Below are 17,531 nucleotides of genomic sequence, written 5' to 3' on the forward strand. Positions count from 1 at the left end.
AATTTGAACTATATATATATATATATATAGCCCAAATTTAGGAGAAAAATCTGGTTGATCACAGTTCAGTTTCACAATTACAAATTATTTGTTCAGTCAGGCACACCCACAAATAAATAGCCAAAATTTTAATTATTTTAAACTCATGTTTGAACATTTTGCTTTTGAAAAAGTGTCACATCTGTCTAGAATATATGGGCTGCCTAAACGTTTTGCACAGTACTTTTAACGTTGTCAAAAATTCTAAATGTACTTGTTAGTTGAACCAGTAAAAAAAAAAAAAAATCTGGTTATTTTTCAAATACTTGCGTTTGAAAGCCCGTGACCGACAGAGTAGTAGAGAACAAATACAATTATTTGTGCTGTTTGTCGCATTTTCTGCATTGCCATGTGCATCGCCAGCGGCACGGTGTTTTAACAGTCCAGGATGGTGCCTCCCGTCAGTTACTGGGCTGACAAACAAGGCATCCAGAACAGCTGGCCATGAGGACGACACATGCGGGAGGCGTGGAATTCTGGTAACAGGAGTCAACTTGTTCTATTGCACGTCTGTTTCTGCCTTCATTTCTAGTTTTGAAAAACCTCACAGTTACAACAACCAGGCAACAAGTATTTCTGCTGTTGTTGTTTAAATAAAAATAATAATAATAATAATAAAAAAGGAAAGCTATTAACAGTACGGCAAAAAGCGCTCAAATTGCAAGCCCAAAACCCAGTTACAACAACAACAATAATAATAATAAATCCTCAACAAGAATATTCACAAAAACAACAACTATGTATAGCTACACAGGAGACGACGACATTTACCTGTATATATTATAGATTAAAAAACAAAGTGTAAAACTGATTGTCATTTCAAGGTTTTAAAAAAAACATCAAAAACATCCAAGGCATCAACAGTGAGGAGCAAACTGGGAACTATATATGTAAAAAAAAAAAAAATAATGATGATAATAATAATGAGGACCATTGCAGTGGGGATTCACAGAACTAAAACCCAAACAAACGACGCTCAGAGACAGCGGGAACATCACGTGTATGAGAGCGCTTATGGCAGCCGGCAGCGGAGGAACACAGTGAAACAGAGGCAACATTCTGCACATGCCACCCAACTGTCCGTCTGTTGTGTGATCTACCCGTGTGGAGGAGAAACCAAACACCGGGGGGACTTGTTTGCCTCGCCACACTTCCCCAGCTGTCACATTTCAACACCGCGCCGTGTACTTCCATAAAACCTCACCTGACGCTGGACAGTCGGAATGCCGCCAGTAGGTCCAAAGCATTCCGAGCCTGCCATTTGAAAAAGTGACATCCAAAACAAACAAACAAAAAAAAAAGTGCTGAGGAAGGCCTGGCACAGACCGTGCACAGGGAAGCGGCATGGCTTTGACATTACCGAGCCCTGTGACCAAGAGAGGTAAGTGGGAAAGCTTTTCAAGCAGAGTAAAGGGGTACTGGTTACTTTTTGGGCAGTGCACGCGCACACACTCCAGCACTTACATGGGAGTGACTTTGCCCCTGAAAAAGTTCCACAAAATATACAGAAAGTTTCGAAGGTTCCCCCCCGCTGAGCCAGGGAGCGCCACCGTGTGGAGACAATTAGCCAGATCTTCATCTTACTCCCAGTCTTCATCATCCTCAATGTCCCCATCTGACGAGTTATCATTGGTGCTGTCCCCTTCAAACCTGCCGCATCCCGTTATGCTGCCGTGCAGCCAGGACGGCGGCGGCCTTGGCGGCGGCCTCGGCAGCAGCCTCGCGGCTGCCTTTGCCGCTGCACGCTCCTCTGCCTCCTTCTGGCGTTGCGCTGCAGCTTTCTTCTCCTGCTCGGCGTGACTCTTCATGTGAGCGCTCCGACTCTTCACCTTGTAGAAAACCCTGTGGGGGTGGGGAAAACACACACACACACACACACACACACACACACACACACACACACACACACACACACACACACACACACACACACACACACATAAAAGTCAGGCCATATGTGGTGCAGATTACAACAAGTAGCAAAGGTGTGTGGGCGCCAAAATGGACCAGGTCTAAGGATTTACCTGGCAAAGTTTTTGTCATCGCATTGAATTGTTCCCATTTATCGCGCTTGGAGCAGCTGCCATTTCTAAACAACTTCACGGCAAAATGTTCAAGTCTGTTTTTAAAGAAACCATAGTCAATGTTGGCTGAGTTCTGTTCATTTATAAACTATTGCATGCAACAACAATACCACAGTAAGCTGCTCTATGGCTGCTGCCTTTTTGTTGAAATGCTTTTATTTTGAAACATTTTCAGCAAAAGGAGCCATCAGCTAAAGACATATTTAGGCTTACACACATGGCGCAACAGCTTACAGTCAACTCTGGTTAAACTGCACTGTTCAGCACTTTTAAAGGCCTGATGGTCTTGGGGCACCAGGTGTCTACAGTACTTTCCTGACTATAAGTAAACTTATTTGGTTGCTGTAATTTATAGGTCAAAAATATACAGAATTATCATCTATAAGATATGTGACCAGTTGCTCCTATATACTCATATGAATGAAGTCCTGTAATCCACACTCAAAAGGTGCAAAAGGTGGCACAATCAAAGCTGGATGCCAGCCCCTAAAAAAAAAAAAAAGAAGAAGAAGAAAAATATCTGTGGAGGGCGTGCTGGGCGTGATAGAATTTAAATCATGCTCTCAAACTGAAAGATCACATTGTTGGGGGAAAAAAGGGGGGGGGGGATGACCTTCATGCTACTCTGAATGTGATTCGTCTGCACTTTGTGGGACAGCTGGAATGAGGAGGTCAGCTAGGCTAAGGTAAAGCTAACCTCTCAGCATTGATGGTGCCATCACAGATGTGTAAGTTGCCCATGCCATGGGCACTAACACACTCCCATACCATCACAGATGTTGGCTTTTGAACTTTGTGCTGGTAACAATCTGGATGGTCTTTTTCCTCTTTTGTCCGGAGGACACAACGTCCATGATTTCCAAAAACAATTTGAAATGTGGACTCATTAGACCACAGCACACTTTTCCACTTTGTGTCTGTCCATTTCAAATGAGCTCAGGCCCAGAGAAGGCGGCAGCGTTTCTGGATGTTGTTGATGTATGGCTTTTCGCTTTGCATGGTAGAGTTTTAACTTGCACTTGTAGATGTAGCGACGAACTGTGTTAACTGACAATGCTTTTCTGAAGTGTTCCTGAGCCCACGCGGTAAGATCCTTTAACACAATGATGTCGATTTTTAATGCAGTGCCGCCTGAGGGATCGAAGGTCACGGGCATTCAATGGTGGTTTTCGGCCTTGCCGTTTACGTGTAGAAAGTTCTCCAGATTCTCTGAATCTTCTGATTATATTATGGACTGTAAATGATGGAATCCCTAAATTCCTTTGCAACTGAACGTTGAGAAACATTGTTCTTAAACTGTTGGACTATTTTTTCACACAGTTGTTCACAAAGTGGTGATCCTTGCCCCAGCTTTGCTTGTGAATGGCTGAGCCTTTTTGAGGATGCTCCTTTTATACCCAATCATGACACTCACCTGGTTCCAAACAGGTTTTCTTTGAGCATTCATCAACTTTCCCAGTCTTTTGTTGCTACGTCCCAACTTTTTTGAAATGTGTTACAGGCATCCATTTCAAAATGAGCAAATATTTGCACAAAAACAATAAATTTTATCAGTTTGAACATTAAATATTTTGTCTTTGTGGTGTATTCAACTGAATATAGGTTGAAGAGGATTTGCAAATCATTGTATTCTGTTTTTATTTACATACAATAAGCTTTTTGTTTTAAGTGCTAAAATAAGCTTCACCGAGATGCACATTTGCAGCGTTAAGAATTAAAAATAAAAAAGCAACTGAGGTTCAGACTACCATTGATAATCTACAAGCCATCAATCATCAAAAATACAAGGTGGTAAACTCCCATTCCATAAGGGCTGTGATGTGATTTAATGTTGCAATTTAAAAGTTGAATACATTCAATTCATGGCGACAGTTTTTTATATATAGTACAAATGTTCAAATGGAGAGGATGGAAAAACAGACACAAACATATGTTTTTCAAATCAAGAATGATTGTACCTTTACACATTGTGGCATGTTGCATTGGCATCATACGGTGGCCAGTAGGGGCCACAACACCAGCAAAAGCAGAAAACGTACAAACGCTAAAAACATCTGCATCAATTTGACAATATGTAGTTGCTTGCAAAAACATTTTGCAAATTGAAGAAAAAAGCAAAAAACTAAAAGAAAACTTTGCAGTCAGAGAACACAAACAAATGGAACCTGCAACACATACAATTTAATTTGATAACATGTCTGCTGGAAAAGCACACAAACGCTTTGCAAAGCTTCACAACACAAAGGAAGAACTCGCAACACAAACAGCGCTTTCTTCCCAGAGGACTTTAAGTGATGGATAAGAAAGTACATAAGTGAATAAAGTATGCAAGTGATGGACCGTTCAGTACTCAAGTATATATTTTATTCACAATTTTACTGTTATACTAGCTATTGCTACGTTTACTTTATTTGAAATGCACTGAATAGTAGAAGTCAGTTAAAGTTTTCTGTGCAGTAACTTCTACTTGTATTAAGAGTCCTTCTGTTGTGAAGCTTTGCAAAGCATTTCTGTGTTAGCAAGTTCCGTCTAAATTCAGAACAACAAAATTATCCAATTAAATTGTTGCGTGTGCTCCAGGTTGTGTGCATTCTGTGTTTGCAAACGTTTTTCAACTTGCAAAACATTTTTCATGAGACTTCCTGTTCTTGAATTGATGCATGTGTCTTATTTGGAAGTGGTGGCCCCAACATCGCAACATCTTTCGTGACATTTCATACGAATGTTGTGATAATTTGTGGAGACTCTTGCTGATGTTTTGTCAGGTCCTCATCTTTAAAACCTTGACTGTGTTTGCCTTTAGCCAATACTATGTCAAACAAATGAATATGACCTGGTAGCTGCAGCTGCACGACTTGTGCAGAAATAGACAGACTGACCAAAAAAACCTTTTCTAAAAATCGTGCAATTTTCATAACGTAACTGACGCCAGACTTCCTCTCAGATATTTTATTGGAGGCTGACCTGTATCTAACAGGCGAGGGGAGCTCGTGTTTGGTCACTGGATAGCGTCGCTTTGAGAGTGGCACAATGTGCCATGTCTAGTCTGTGTTTCAGTTGCTAGGACACAGTTGGCAACAACAGGTCCTGTGTTGCCAGAGGAGCTGGTATTTAATCAAAACCTGACATGACGGTTTGCTTCTTTGCTGCCGCAACACTCCTGAGATGATTGAGTCTATTTACCAAAAATATAATGCATAATCCTAAAGGAGGTTTAAGTGGCCGCTTAAATACCAGAGTTCGCCGCTGTCAGAATGCAGCATCTTTGTAAACAGAGCCGTGTCGATGTGTCCCCGCCAAAGACCGGCATGACATTTCTGATGACTGACCTGCCACATTTTTTGCAAGGGAACGCTCCCTCCTGGTTAGTTCCACCTTTGTTGCCTGCCGGCGGACTGGGCTTGTGTGCGTTGCCGCCGTAGTGCGGTTTAGAGGTGGGAGGGGGTAGCTGAGGGGGTTGGATGACCCGAGACGTGGGCTGGTCCTTCCCCGCGTCCTCCTGGGCTTTCATGATCAGGACGGTCCCGGGCTACAGGGGCAGCAAAGAAGTGTGAAGTGCGTTCATCAATGCAAAAAGACATTAACCCAGATATGAAAGGCAAGAGTGTGACAGAAAATTGGTGCTTCATAAGAAAACAAACAAAAAAAGAACAATCTGTATCGACACCAACTCAAAACCGCCTCGCAGTTTTTAAAATGAACTTATCAGTTGTACATTCACGAGGACAAAGGTGTCTTGCGGAGTCATTGTTTGCACTCATCTTCTTACACAATCCCCACAAACCAATTGCAGCCAAGATATTTACTTTAAAAATGAAATCCAGCAGGGGGCAGCAAAACCAACCCCTCTCCACTGGGAGAAGTGGGCCAGAGTTGAAAAGGACAAACACATCCAGACTGAATTGGGTTCATAACAACACATTTCAATAAGGTTTCATCTCTTTATGTGGGGTGTGTGCAAAAAAAAAAGTCTGAATATTCATGTTCCTAAATAAATGTAGAGGTTTATTGTGCTAGCAGTGGGTGGAGCATTCAAATGTTGACTTAAATGGCTTCATTAAAGTGGACAAATGTTGGTTACCCATCTTCAACATAACCAAATCTAAATTTACACCAAACTGCTGAAGATCAAAGGGACATCTGGAGCAGCAAGTCTACCATTACAGGGTGATACTCACATTGTCAGTGGACTCCAGCGGCGGCGGCACCGCCGCTCTGGTGGGCAGACATCCTGTTTTCCTGTCAGCTGACCCTTCCCACTTGCTGCCGTCCTCCTCCCTCTGTGGCTCTAATCTCTGAGAGTTCTGCTGACCAAAGGACGGACAATCCACATCAAATAAACATTTGCAATGTGTTCACAAGTGGAGGTTACTTTTGGAAAGTGCCGTGATTTATACTAGTTTTATTCAACCATCACAGTTCCAGTTATTTGGTTCTTGAAGTTTTGGCAAAATAGTATTGTGCCAAGTAGTATCAAAGTTGTCGATGTAGTCTTTCCAGTTTGAGAGCATGATTTCTTAAATTTGCTTTATCATTCAGATCTCCTCATTTAAAGCAGTTGGCATCTAGTTTAATGCTACAATACAGCCACATTCAGTGTAACACAAGTACGTCTTTCAGTATACAGGAGCAACTTGTGTAGACTGTGCCATCTTATAGACCATAGATGATAATGCAGTATTTTTCCCCATACAAGTCACTTGAGAATATTAAATTGGCAGGACCTCTTAAATTAGTGAAAAAAAAAGAAAAGATAATGACAAAAAAGTAACGCAACTTATAGTCTGGAAAGTATGGTAAAACAAAACATTCAAGTCACACTGCAAGGATTTTGTTTTGTTGATATTGATCAACCATCTTATAACTTCCACAGGCAGACAAAAGATGAACAGCACCACAAATTTAAAAACTGCTACACTTGCGTAACTGCATGAATTCTCATTCCTGCTTTATTCTTTTAATCCTAACTGAACATTCATAAAGTTCATAAAGTTCTCTTTGTACACCTGGAGCTGTCAGAAGGGCATTCAGTGTAAAACATGGAGGATCCACTGCAAGATGGAAGAAGTGTTAATTTTGTCAAATGAAATGAGACGAAATATGTTCGTCAACAACCCTTTTTCCCACGACTAAGACGATGACGACAAGACGGCACCGATGTTCTACAAACAATGACTAAAACTATGCAAATGTGCATTATTGTTGGCGAATAAAAACGAGATGAAAATGTTTTGCAAGAAATAAAAAAACAAAAATAAAAAACTCCCTCCTCATTTTCGTCTACTACACAAGAAGAAATGCAACATCCAGCAGTTCTACTGTGCTGTCAGCTACGTTACCTATCCTCTCGCTATGCGATTCTGCGAGAATCGTCCACCGCTTCACACAGACAGTGTTTGTTTGTCATTAACGTGCCTTTTTTTTTTAATGGGGCAGCCAACACGCGGTGCTCTGCGTTTCTCCTTTAAATTTTGGTAGCAGACACAGAGCATCTATAGTTTTGTATTTACTAATCAAGGTGGAAGTTGCACACGAATCCCACCATTACAAAATACTTCATCCAAAAGTTAGTTTTAACCATCAAAGCATGCAAACTTAAAATAGCAGAAACAAAAATGCAGATTAACTATCTATGGGCACAGTACTAACTGTTACTATAAAAGTACCTTAAATTCGTCAAACGTTTGGGATAAACTTAAAAAAAGCAAATAAAATCTTGCCTTCGTGTATGACAGTGACTTGACGAGAGATAAGGAATATACTTCTTTCTCCACAAATGCCACTTCTGTCCTTCTTGGTCAGCTTTGTCTTTACTGGCGATGAGAAGAGTGTGTGGAGGCCAGCTGTCCCTGGCTGCACTCAAGGTGCCATTTACTCTGACTGATGACACTTGGCTCGAAGAATGCAAGATAGACACCTTGCTGCCTCAAGTGTTTGGTTAGATCTAATGTGCAACCTGACAGGCAACTCATTAACAGGGCACTTTGCCTCATCATTTAAAGTGAAGGTGAACTCTTGAGAGTTTACCACGGCACATCTTTCACACAACCTGGGTGCCCATTATGGATTTGCGCAAAAGATGAGTGATATTTTGAGAATGTTGACATAACACTATGACAGCATTTCCATAGAGTGATGGAATGCCACTGCAGGTTTTGACCTGTTGGAATAACTGTAGTTGTAGATATTTAGCCTCTGACAGCAATAATTTCTGTATTTTCTGGAGTATAAATCTGTTTTTTTTTACTACTTTGGGAAATCCTGGATACGACATATACAAAAGAGAACAAACAAAAATAAATTAAAAAAACATGTTATTAACAATAATTTTTATGACTATGCCAGACTTTTCCAGGAATTAAAGACCTAATACTATAGAAAAAAGGTGAACTGGTTAACGGGTGCAAAATACACTCCGATGTGACTTATACTCTAAAAAATACGGCATCCTGTTCTGAAACGCGTAAGGAGAACTCCACCCAAGGTATGCAGTAGTTGGCATTTTGAATTCGGATCTAATTTGGAACATTGTTACGAAGATCTTGAGGTAGATTCAACCTTTGCCCCATATTTATCACTATGACAACAAGTGAAACTGCACCTGAATGTTCTCATTTGTACAAATCTGCTCCTATAAGCTGAGGACACTGAATGCACCATTGTGGAGAGAGATGCCACTGCTTGTATTCCTCATGGCTGAATGATTGAATAGTAAATTTTCACTGATTGTTGGATTGTTTCTAAGCAGTGCACTCCTGTTTCAAGTCTATTCATTTCACCCAGTAATCAAGGAGTCATTTTTTCATTTCCAACTAGACTAAAATACCTGCTGCCAAACAGGTGGTCACTCCAATGGTGATACCACTCCAAGATAACTCAAGGATTTTATGAACCAGTTTCTTGTAGAAACATTTTAAATCAACAACTGCTTGTAGATATATGTAAGATGTATGTCTTCTAATTCAAATCAGGACACTTAAGTCTCACAAAATAAGTCTTTATGAGGGACTAATTTAATAATACAGTTAGTACACAACCGTTCATATGTATGCATTAGCAACCCTACAATTAATTATACAGCAGATATTAACTCTGCTTTGGACTTACCTTATCCTTGTGGTCATCCTCGTCAGTCGTCTGCTCTCAAAAAGATCTGCCTTGCCATAGATCGGTGTCCCACTGCGGCCGATCTTGACGTGTTTCTTGTAGGTATAGTAAAACTCCACACACTGCGCCACAGTCTTCGTGGTCACCTGTGGAACGTGACCAGACTGGCTGTTAAATCTATGTCAGCTCTCTCGCACTCAGAGTACTTCAAAGCTTCAAGTATTTCCAGTTATTAAGACTGGCTTTCATGCAAATCCATGACTCAGCACAGGGACAACTATGGTTAACAAGAGCAGGCAAGATGCCTTCATTTAGAGGCTGTTTGTTTAATCGGATGCTGCTTTGGTGAAAAGCACACAGATCGACAATCAGTAAAGTGGATGCAGAGGCGTAAGTGGATGGGAAGAAAAGTAGTTTCTTCTTCCATTTCTCTCCCTCTTATTTATTTTTAATGGATTAGAGCACATCAGCACCACTGGGTCTCAAGGGGTGAAGTGCAGTTTTTGTGTGTGATCGTCATAAAGGAAAGACGGATTCAATAATTTGGGCAAAGACAAAAAATCATGTGCACAATCATTTTAGCCATTTTTAAATGACAAGGTTGTTTTGCAGCACAAGTAGAAATACCTGTTTCTGCACCATGAGGAAGTCCTTCTTGTAGGCAGCAATACCTTTGTTGAAGTGACGTCTTTCAGTCGCTGTCCAGCTGTCTGATCCTAAGGGACAATTTTGACAGACGTGATGCGTGATTAGAGACAAACGTCAAGAGCGATAACCCCCCGCCCCCGAAACCGTTAAAACGCATGATACAAAAATGACTAGATGAACAACAGCTCTCTTGTCTTCCTTTTGGGATTAACCACATGTTGTAACCCACCCCCACCTCCCTTCCAGCCATTACATTGACCCTGACAATCCTCCAGTCATCCACAAATGTCCCTCACCACACTCTCAGGGCCAAAACTGCTTTGCTTAGATTTAAGCAGGGGGCTAAAGGCGTGTTCAGGCACTGAATGCCGCCGGTTGCTCCTCCAGCACCGTACAACCTGCAGAGGCTCCAATTGGAGCTTACATGTACCTGTAGGAAAATGCAACGACAGAATGTGATTCTGCTGAACCCACGAAAGATCTGTTTGTAGTTGTGCCCTCCCTCCTACTTGTTTCCTTTCCTGCAGTCTCAGTATGTTGAGTGGACTCTCAAACAACATTTTCCACTGACAGTTATCTTCTTTGCAGTAAAGCCAGCAAATGCATCGACTCTTTTGGTCAGTATAGTACACAGTTAATTCCAGAGCAAAATCGATAAACAATAACTTTGAAAAAATTGGCTATCAATGGACTCCCTTCAACTAGGACAATCTTTGACAATTTTTGCAGTATTCTGGTCGGGACCTGCCTCATTTATGATATCAATCCACTTTTTTTTTGCTCAATCTATCATTTTTGCATCTCGCATCCTTTGTAATAAGATTTTCTGAAGGCCAGCGTGTTTTGATGTGACTCAAAAATAAATAAATAAAAGCAGCTAATCTAAATTCATTAAAATTTTTTGAAGTGATTGTAAGGTCGCAACCAGGGACCACTAAATACCAAATGCCATCATTTCAATTTGTTCCTAATAGAATTGCTGAAGAATCTAAGGTACATTTTGGAAAATTTCATCTCTCAGAAGGTTTTCTGGGAATTATCACATTTTTTACTATGTTGTATTACCGTATTCGGTCAAATATTAGCATTACCATATGACGGTTATCAGCTGGTATCGACCGTTTGGGATGTGCTTCCCATTTTCTTTAATCCCCCTAGGAATGGGTGTCAAGAACCGGTTCTTTTCGTGAATCGTTAAGAAATGATTCGATCCACCGACATCAATAGCGTTTTTGCTTAACGATTCCCTTATTGGTCCTTCAGCGCGGCCGTTGTTTTATCGGGAAAATGATCATTTCTCTACGTTGATTATAGACCTGCTGCAGGGTCTGCAATCAACCGCTTCTGCAGCGGCAGTTCTTGAAGCTTGAACCAATGAAGCAGTGCTCCGACCCACTGCTTCGTTGGTTCTTTGCTTCGCTGCTTTTTATAAGCGGCAAGTCCACTTCTTAACCCCTCTCAAAGCCATTTAAAAATGTCAATCGTGAGTCACTTTTGTGTGGCTTAAAGTCACTAACTGGGACTCTTGTCTTGTTACGATCAAGAAACGAGAATCATCCTCTGTTCTGTTTGCACAGCTCAAAACGCTGCGCCGCTCTTTGCCGAGCCAAGTTACACCACAGCCGGAAGTAATAACTTCAAAGCTCTGCTCTTTATGAATGATACTGATGTTGATGTGCAGTGCAGCCGTTCGCAAGAGTTCAGATCAGAGGTATGGAGTTACATTTGTGCCATTAATGTCTAAAAGGAAATGCTCTAGAGAAAAACTACAGATTTTATTTCTACTTATGTCCAGAGATCAAGGATCCAGTGACCAAATTCATACTTACTTTAAGACTCAATAAAATGTTGACATAGAAAACAGAAAATTCACAAGAGGTATTGATAAGGGAATCGATAAGGCATCTGATCAATAAGCGGAAACGATAATGGCATCAATAGATAAAATCTTATCAATAACCATCCCTAACCCCCCCCAACCCCAAGTAGTTAAGCACCATGTAAACTGAACAACGGGCAGTAAAAATAGTGGTACCTGCTGGTCAAGCCCATTAATATCTGGGAAAATTTCTTCTCCGGAATCAAAATATTCAGAATAGAGGCTTTTCAAATGAAGCTTTTTAAAAATATTGGAATTATACTATTTAGTTGTGACTGTATGATTACACCCCTACATTAAACTTATAATCCAAACTCCCAAAACAACTTGCTTCACAATTAGCTTCACAACTACTTGCAAACTGGTCCAGAGTCATTAACCCCCAAGCAACCGAGTGGGGTCATTTACGAGCTCTGGCATATATGTTTGTGCACCATTCCTCCAATTCAAATGGGAAAAATGTTTCCTACCACGAATTTCTCAATCTATTTGTCCTGCATGTGCTCACAGAATTTGCAAGCATCGACCGATCCGTGTGGCAACTATAATCCAAACTTGTGCGGGGTCACTTATGACCCCCTAGGAAGATCTATCAGATTTTTGACATTATAGCTTCAAATGGTATTGCAACTTGCCAACTCTAATCATTAGGTTTTACTGTTTAGCAGGGAAGCATGACCAACAGATGTAGAATAACAAGATTTACAGCTGCACAACAATTGAGACTGATTCATAATGCCCAGAGTGAGGATGAAAATCGCTCCATTGATGGAGATGTGTCAGCATCAGACAGCGAAAATCTAATCTATGTTGGACCGCCCTGATATAGACTCCTTATAGAATAGTGTGATGCTATCCTACCACATTGTACTCAACGAAACGTTACTTTTTATGATGTATTGTTTTCATTTTTGATGCAAAGAAATAAAATGCAAGGAAATAAAGGTAATGTGCATTTTAAATGACATAACAGACAAGGTAATTGGTGTGTGTCATAAATGACCCCACTCAGTCATATTAGTTAGTCGCTAAAATAGCTTGGTCGCTTGAGGGTTAATGAGATATAAATACTCACAGACACAGGTTTCTATCACAAAGATAGAAGCAGCATTTGGTGCAGAAACACTTTTACCATAAAGTCCTTGACTACAGTCGATTATGAATCAAATCACAAATACCCAAACAATAAACAAACTTCGACCCACACACAGGTTACAAACCGTTCTCAACAATTGTTTTGAATGTTTATAAAATCAGCCATGTGCCATTTCTCATATAAGACTATATAATTCATGGATAACACAAAATTAAGAAATTGGAAGTATTTCAGAATCAATATTTATGTTTTAAAATTTTTTTTTTAAATCTATGATTATCTAAGAATCACCATAGATCAGAAAATCACACAATGAGCAATGAATATAAAACGTACAAGAAAAACAAATAAACATAAGAATACTAACAAATGATATTTTACAAAAACCAACCTGAGTAGTGATAGTTGGATAGATGATGTGATTTTGGGAAAACTGGATTTCTCAGCATCAGCAGAGACAGAGCCCCCTGAGAAACAAAGTTATAGCAATGTTTAAAACAACATACGGCCTATTTGTGAACATTTAACGTCCTGACTTTAATCTTCCAGTCTATTGAACAGTAGATGTATCCTACTATCAAAATTAACTGCAGTTTTATCTAAAAACAAAGGGTGGGTGAATGGCATTACTAGACAACAACCTCTGGCATCATCAAAGCAAGAGTTGACTTTGAGCTTTTGGAGAAGAGACTGTACATAAATGTTGAACAAGCAATGAACCAGACCGTTGCAGAGAGTAGGCGCTTTGATAACCCCACCACCACCTCTGTTAGTTTCCTTGACAACGAGCCAGCATTGCTCACTCAGCCATCAAATCTCTATCAGTACTGCCACACAGATCTCTGGCAGCTCTGCTGCTCATCTGAATGAAGGTCCTAATAGTACACGTTTATGGGTGATTCTTTAACTACGGGCACTATTGGCCTTGTAAATGTAATTTCCACCACACCATTGCCTTACAATATAAAGCGCCTTGGGGCAACTGTTTGTTGTGATTTGGCACTATATACATGTGCTCTGATGTCACTGTTTATCTCCATAGAAACTACCCAAACAATCTTTCATACAAACTACTAGACTACTAGAACAAATTTCTTAACACACTTTCATTGTAAAGATAACAATAAAAGTGTGAAATTTCCCCTTTTTTCTGTTTTTCATACAATATGATCAAAGGACATAATAAGTGCCCGTAGTCTAAGAATCACTCATATACTTGGAGGGAAGTCACCAGCACACCTTGACGATTTAGCCTGCATATACTGACCGTATTAAAAACACTGGCACACGCTGGTGTATGTCTAATAAGTTAATGCAGCTGTCACATTTTGGCGATTAACCAGCGTATGCTGACAGCCCTGTTTCCACAGAGTGGTTCGGGTCGGTACTGCACGGTGTGGTGCAGGTTAGAAACAGAGTAATTTAACATTATTTTGTTTTTTTTTATCTTGGTGGACCATTTTCATTGTGTACAGAATGCTGATGAGTTGACTGGCTGTGGGAAATGCTGCCATGAATGAATGAAGTGCTGTAGGTCTTTAAACTTTTAAAGTGCCAGCTGCTTTCTGGTCTGATCAGGTCATCACAAACCTGAATAATAAAACTCTGATGATTTCAATTTTAAAGCACCGTCAGCATTTCATTCGGATCACACCGGATTGATCGATTAGGTCGTCTGATGATCACAGCGACGGTGCTTTAAAAGTTTAAATCATCATAGCGCTTCTGTGTGATCAAAGTGCGACACGGGCATCGTCTGAGAAACGCACCTGCAGCAGAAAAAAACACAGAGGGACTTGTTTTTAAATGCTATGTTTCCAGCCAAGCCAAGGAACTAATGTATTTTTAGATGTTTTCCAAAATCAGGATACTTTATTATGTGGATACGTGACCGTCAGACTGTGATGGTCAATCGGACTGAAATGAACAGGTTAGATTTACTCTGTGTGCGAATGAAACAATCTGTCTGCTTGAGGACTGCAGGTTTCAGCCAATCAGTGGCCAGAATTAATGGACGGATTTAGACTTGTGAGTAAATTACAAGAAACGTCAATCAATTAATTTTTTTTATATAGCGCCAAATCACAACAAACAGTTGCCCCAAGGCGCTTTATATCGTAAGGCAAGGCCATACAATAATTATGTAAAACCCCAACGGTCAAAACGACCCCCTGTGAGCAAGCACTTGGCTACAGTGGGAAGGAAAAACTCCCTTTTAACAGGAAGAAACCTCCAGCAGAACCAGGCTCAGGGAGGGGGCAGTCTTCTGCTGGGACTGGTTGGGGCTGAGGGAGAGAACCAGGAAAAAGACATGCTGTGGAGGGGAGCAGAGATCGATCACTAATGAGTAAATGCAGAGTGGTGCATACAGAGCAAAAAGAGAAAGAAACAATGCATCATGGGAACCCCCCAGCAGTCTACGTCTATAGCAGCATAACTAAGGGATGGTTCAGGGTCACCTGATCCAGCCCTAACTATAAGCTTTAGCAAAAAGGAAAGTTTTAAGCCTAATCTTACAAGTAGAGAGGGTGTCTGTCTCCCTGATCTGAATTGGGAGCTGGTTCCACAGGAGAGGAGCCTGAAAGCTGAAGGCTCTGCCTCCCATTCTACTCTTACAAACCCTAGGAACTACAAGTAAGCCTGCAGTCTGAGAGCGAAGCGCTCTATTGGGGTGATATGGTACTACGAGGTCCCTAAGATAAGATGGGACCTGATTATTCAAAACCTTCTAAGTAAGAAGAAGAATTTTAAATTCTATTCTAGAATTAACAGGAAGCCAATGAAGAGAGGCCAATATGGGTGAGATATGCTCTCTCCTTCTAGTCCCCATCAGTACTCTAGCTGCAGCATTTTGAATTAACTGAAGGCTTTTTAGGGAACTTTTAGGACAACCTGATAATAATGAATTACAATAGTCCAGCCTAGAGGAAATAAATGCATGAATTAGTTTTTCAGCATCACTCTGAGACAAGACCTTTCTGATTTTAGAGATATTGCATAAATGCAAAAAAGCAGTCCTACATATGTTTAATATGCGCTTTGAATGACATATCCTGATCAAAAATGACTCCAAGATTTCTCACAGTATTACTAGAGCTCAGGGTAATGCCATCCAGAGTAAGGATCTGGTTAGACACCATGTTTCTAAGATTTGTGGGGCCAAGTACAATAACTTCAGTTTTATCTGAGTTTAAAAGCAGGAAATTAGAGGTCATCCATGTCTTTATGTCTGTAAGACAATCCTGCAGTTTAGCTAATTGGTGTGTGTCCTCTGGCTTCATGGATAGATAAAGCTGGGTATCATCTGCGTAACAATGAAAATTTAAGCAATACCATCTAATAATACTGCTTAAGGGAAGCATGTATAAAGTGAATAAAATTGGTCCTAGCACAGAACCTTGTGGAACTCCATAATTAACTTTAGTCTGTGAAGAAGATTCCCCATTTACATGAACAAATTGTAATCTATTAGACAAATATGATTCAAACCACCGCAGCGCAGTGCCTTTAATATCTATGGCATGCTCTAATCTCTGTAATAAAATTTTATGGTCAACAGTATCAAAAGCAGCACTGAGGTCTAACAGAACAAGCACAGAGATGAGTCCACTGTCCGAGGCCATAAGAAGATCATTTGTAACCTTCACTAATGCTGTTTCTGTACTATGATGAATTCTAAAACCTGACTGAAACTCTTCAAATAGACCATTCCTCTGCAAATGATCAGTTAGCTGTTTTACAACTACCCTTTCAAGAATTTTTGAGAGAAAAGGAAGGTTGGAGATTGGCCTATAATTAGCTAAGATAGCTGGGTCAAGTGATGGCTTTTTAAGTAATGGTTTAATTACTGCCACCTTAAAAGCCTGTGGTACATAGCCAACTAACAAAGATAGATTGATCATATTTAAGATCGAAGCATTAAATAATGGTAGGGCTTCCTTGAGCAGCCTGGTAGGAATGGGGTCTAATAAACATGTTGATGGTTTGGATGAAGTAACTAATGAAAATAACTCGGACAGAACAATCGGAGAGAAAGAGTCTAACCAAATACAGGCATCACTGAAAGCAGCCAAAGATAATGATGTGTCTTTGGGATGGTTATGAGTAATTTTTTCTCTAATAGTTAAAATTTGTTAGCAAAGAAAGTCATGAAGTCATTACTAGTTAAGGAATACTTGGCTCAATAGAGCTCTGACTCTGTCAGCCTGGCTACAGTGCTGAAAAGAAACCTGGGATTGTTCTTATTTTCTTCAATTAGTGATGAGTAGAAAGATGTCCTAGCTTTACGGAGGGCTTTTTATAGAGCAACAGACTCTTTTTCCAGGCTAAGTGAAGATCTTCTAAATTAGTGAGACGCCATTTCCTCTCCAACTTACGGGTTATCTGCTTTAAGCTACGAGTTTGTGAGTTATACCACGGAGTCAGGCACTTCTGATTTAAAGCTCTCTTTTCAGAGGAGCTACAGCATCCAAAGTTGTCTTCAATGAGGATGTAAAACTATTGACGAGATACTCTATCTCACTTACAGAGTTTAGGTAGCTACTCTGCACTGTGTTGGTATATGGCATTAGAGAACATAAAGAAGGAATCATATCCTTAAACCTAGTTACAGCGCTTTCTGAAAGACTTCTAGTGTAATGAAACTTATTCCCCACTGCTGGGTAGTCCATCAGAGTAA

The 17,531-nt window shown here is 40.3% G+C and overlaps 1 protein-coding gene across 1 annotated transcript in view; it reads right to left on the reverse strand.

Moving 5' to 3' along the window:
- Positions 1-17,531, reverse strand: part of mideasb (mitotic deacetylase associated SANT domain protein b) — an 84,638-nt gene that overhangs the window by 27,241 nt on the left and 39,866 nt on the right. The window contains exons 8-14 of the mRNA XM_034195086.1: positions 13,245-13,320; positions 9,858-9,946; positions 9,231-9,376; positions 8,085-8,172; positions 6,302-6,430; positions 5,453-5,652; positions 1,624-1,881 (exon numbers count right to left, since the gene is read on the reverse strand). Of these exons, the coding sequence (XP_034050977.1) occupies positions 1,624-1,881; positions 5,453-5,652; positions 6,302-6,430; positions 8,085-8,172; positions 9,231-9,376; positions 9,858-9,946; positions 13,245-13,320 (986 nt within the window). The remainder of the gene's footprint in view (positions 1-1,623; positions 1,882-5,452; positions 5,653-6,301; positions 6,431-8,084; positions 8,173-9,230; positions 9,377-9,857; positions 9,947-13,244; positions 13,321-17,531) is intronic.

Source organism: Thalassophryne amazonica, chromosome 19 (assembly GCF_902500255.1).
Source record: "Thalassophryne amazonica chromosome 19, fThaAma1.1, whole genome shotgun sequence".
Classification (NCBI taxonomy): domain Eukaryota; kingdom Metazoa; phylum Chordata; class Actinopteri; order Batrachoidiformes; family Batrachoididae; genus Thalassophryne; species Thalassophryne amazonica.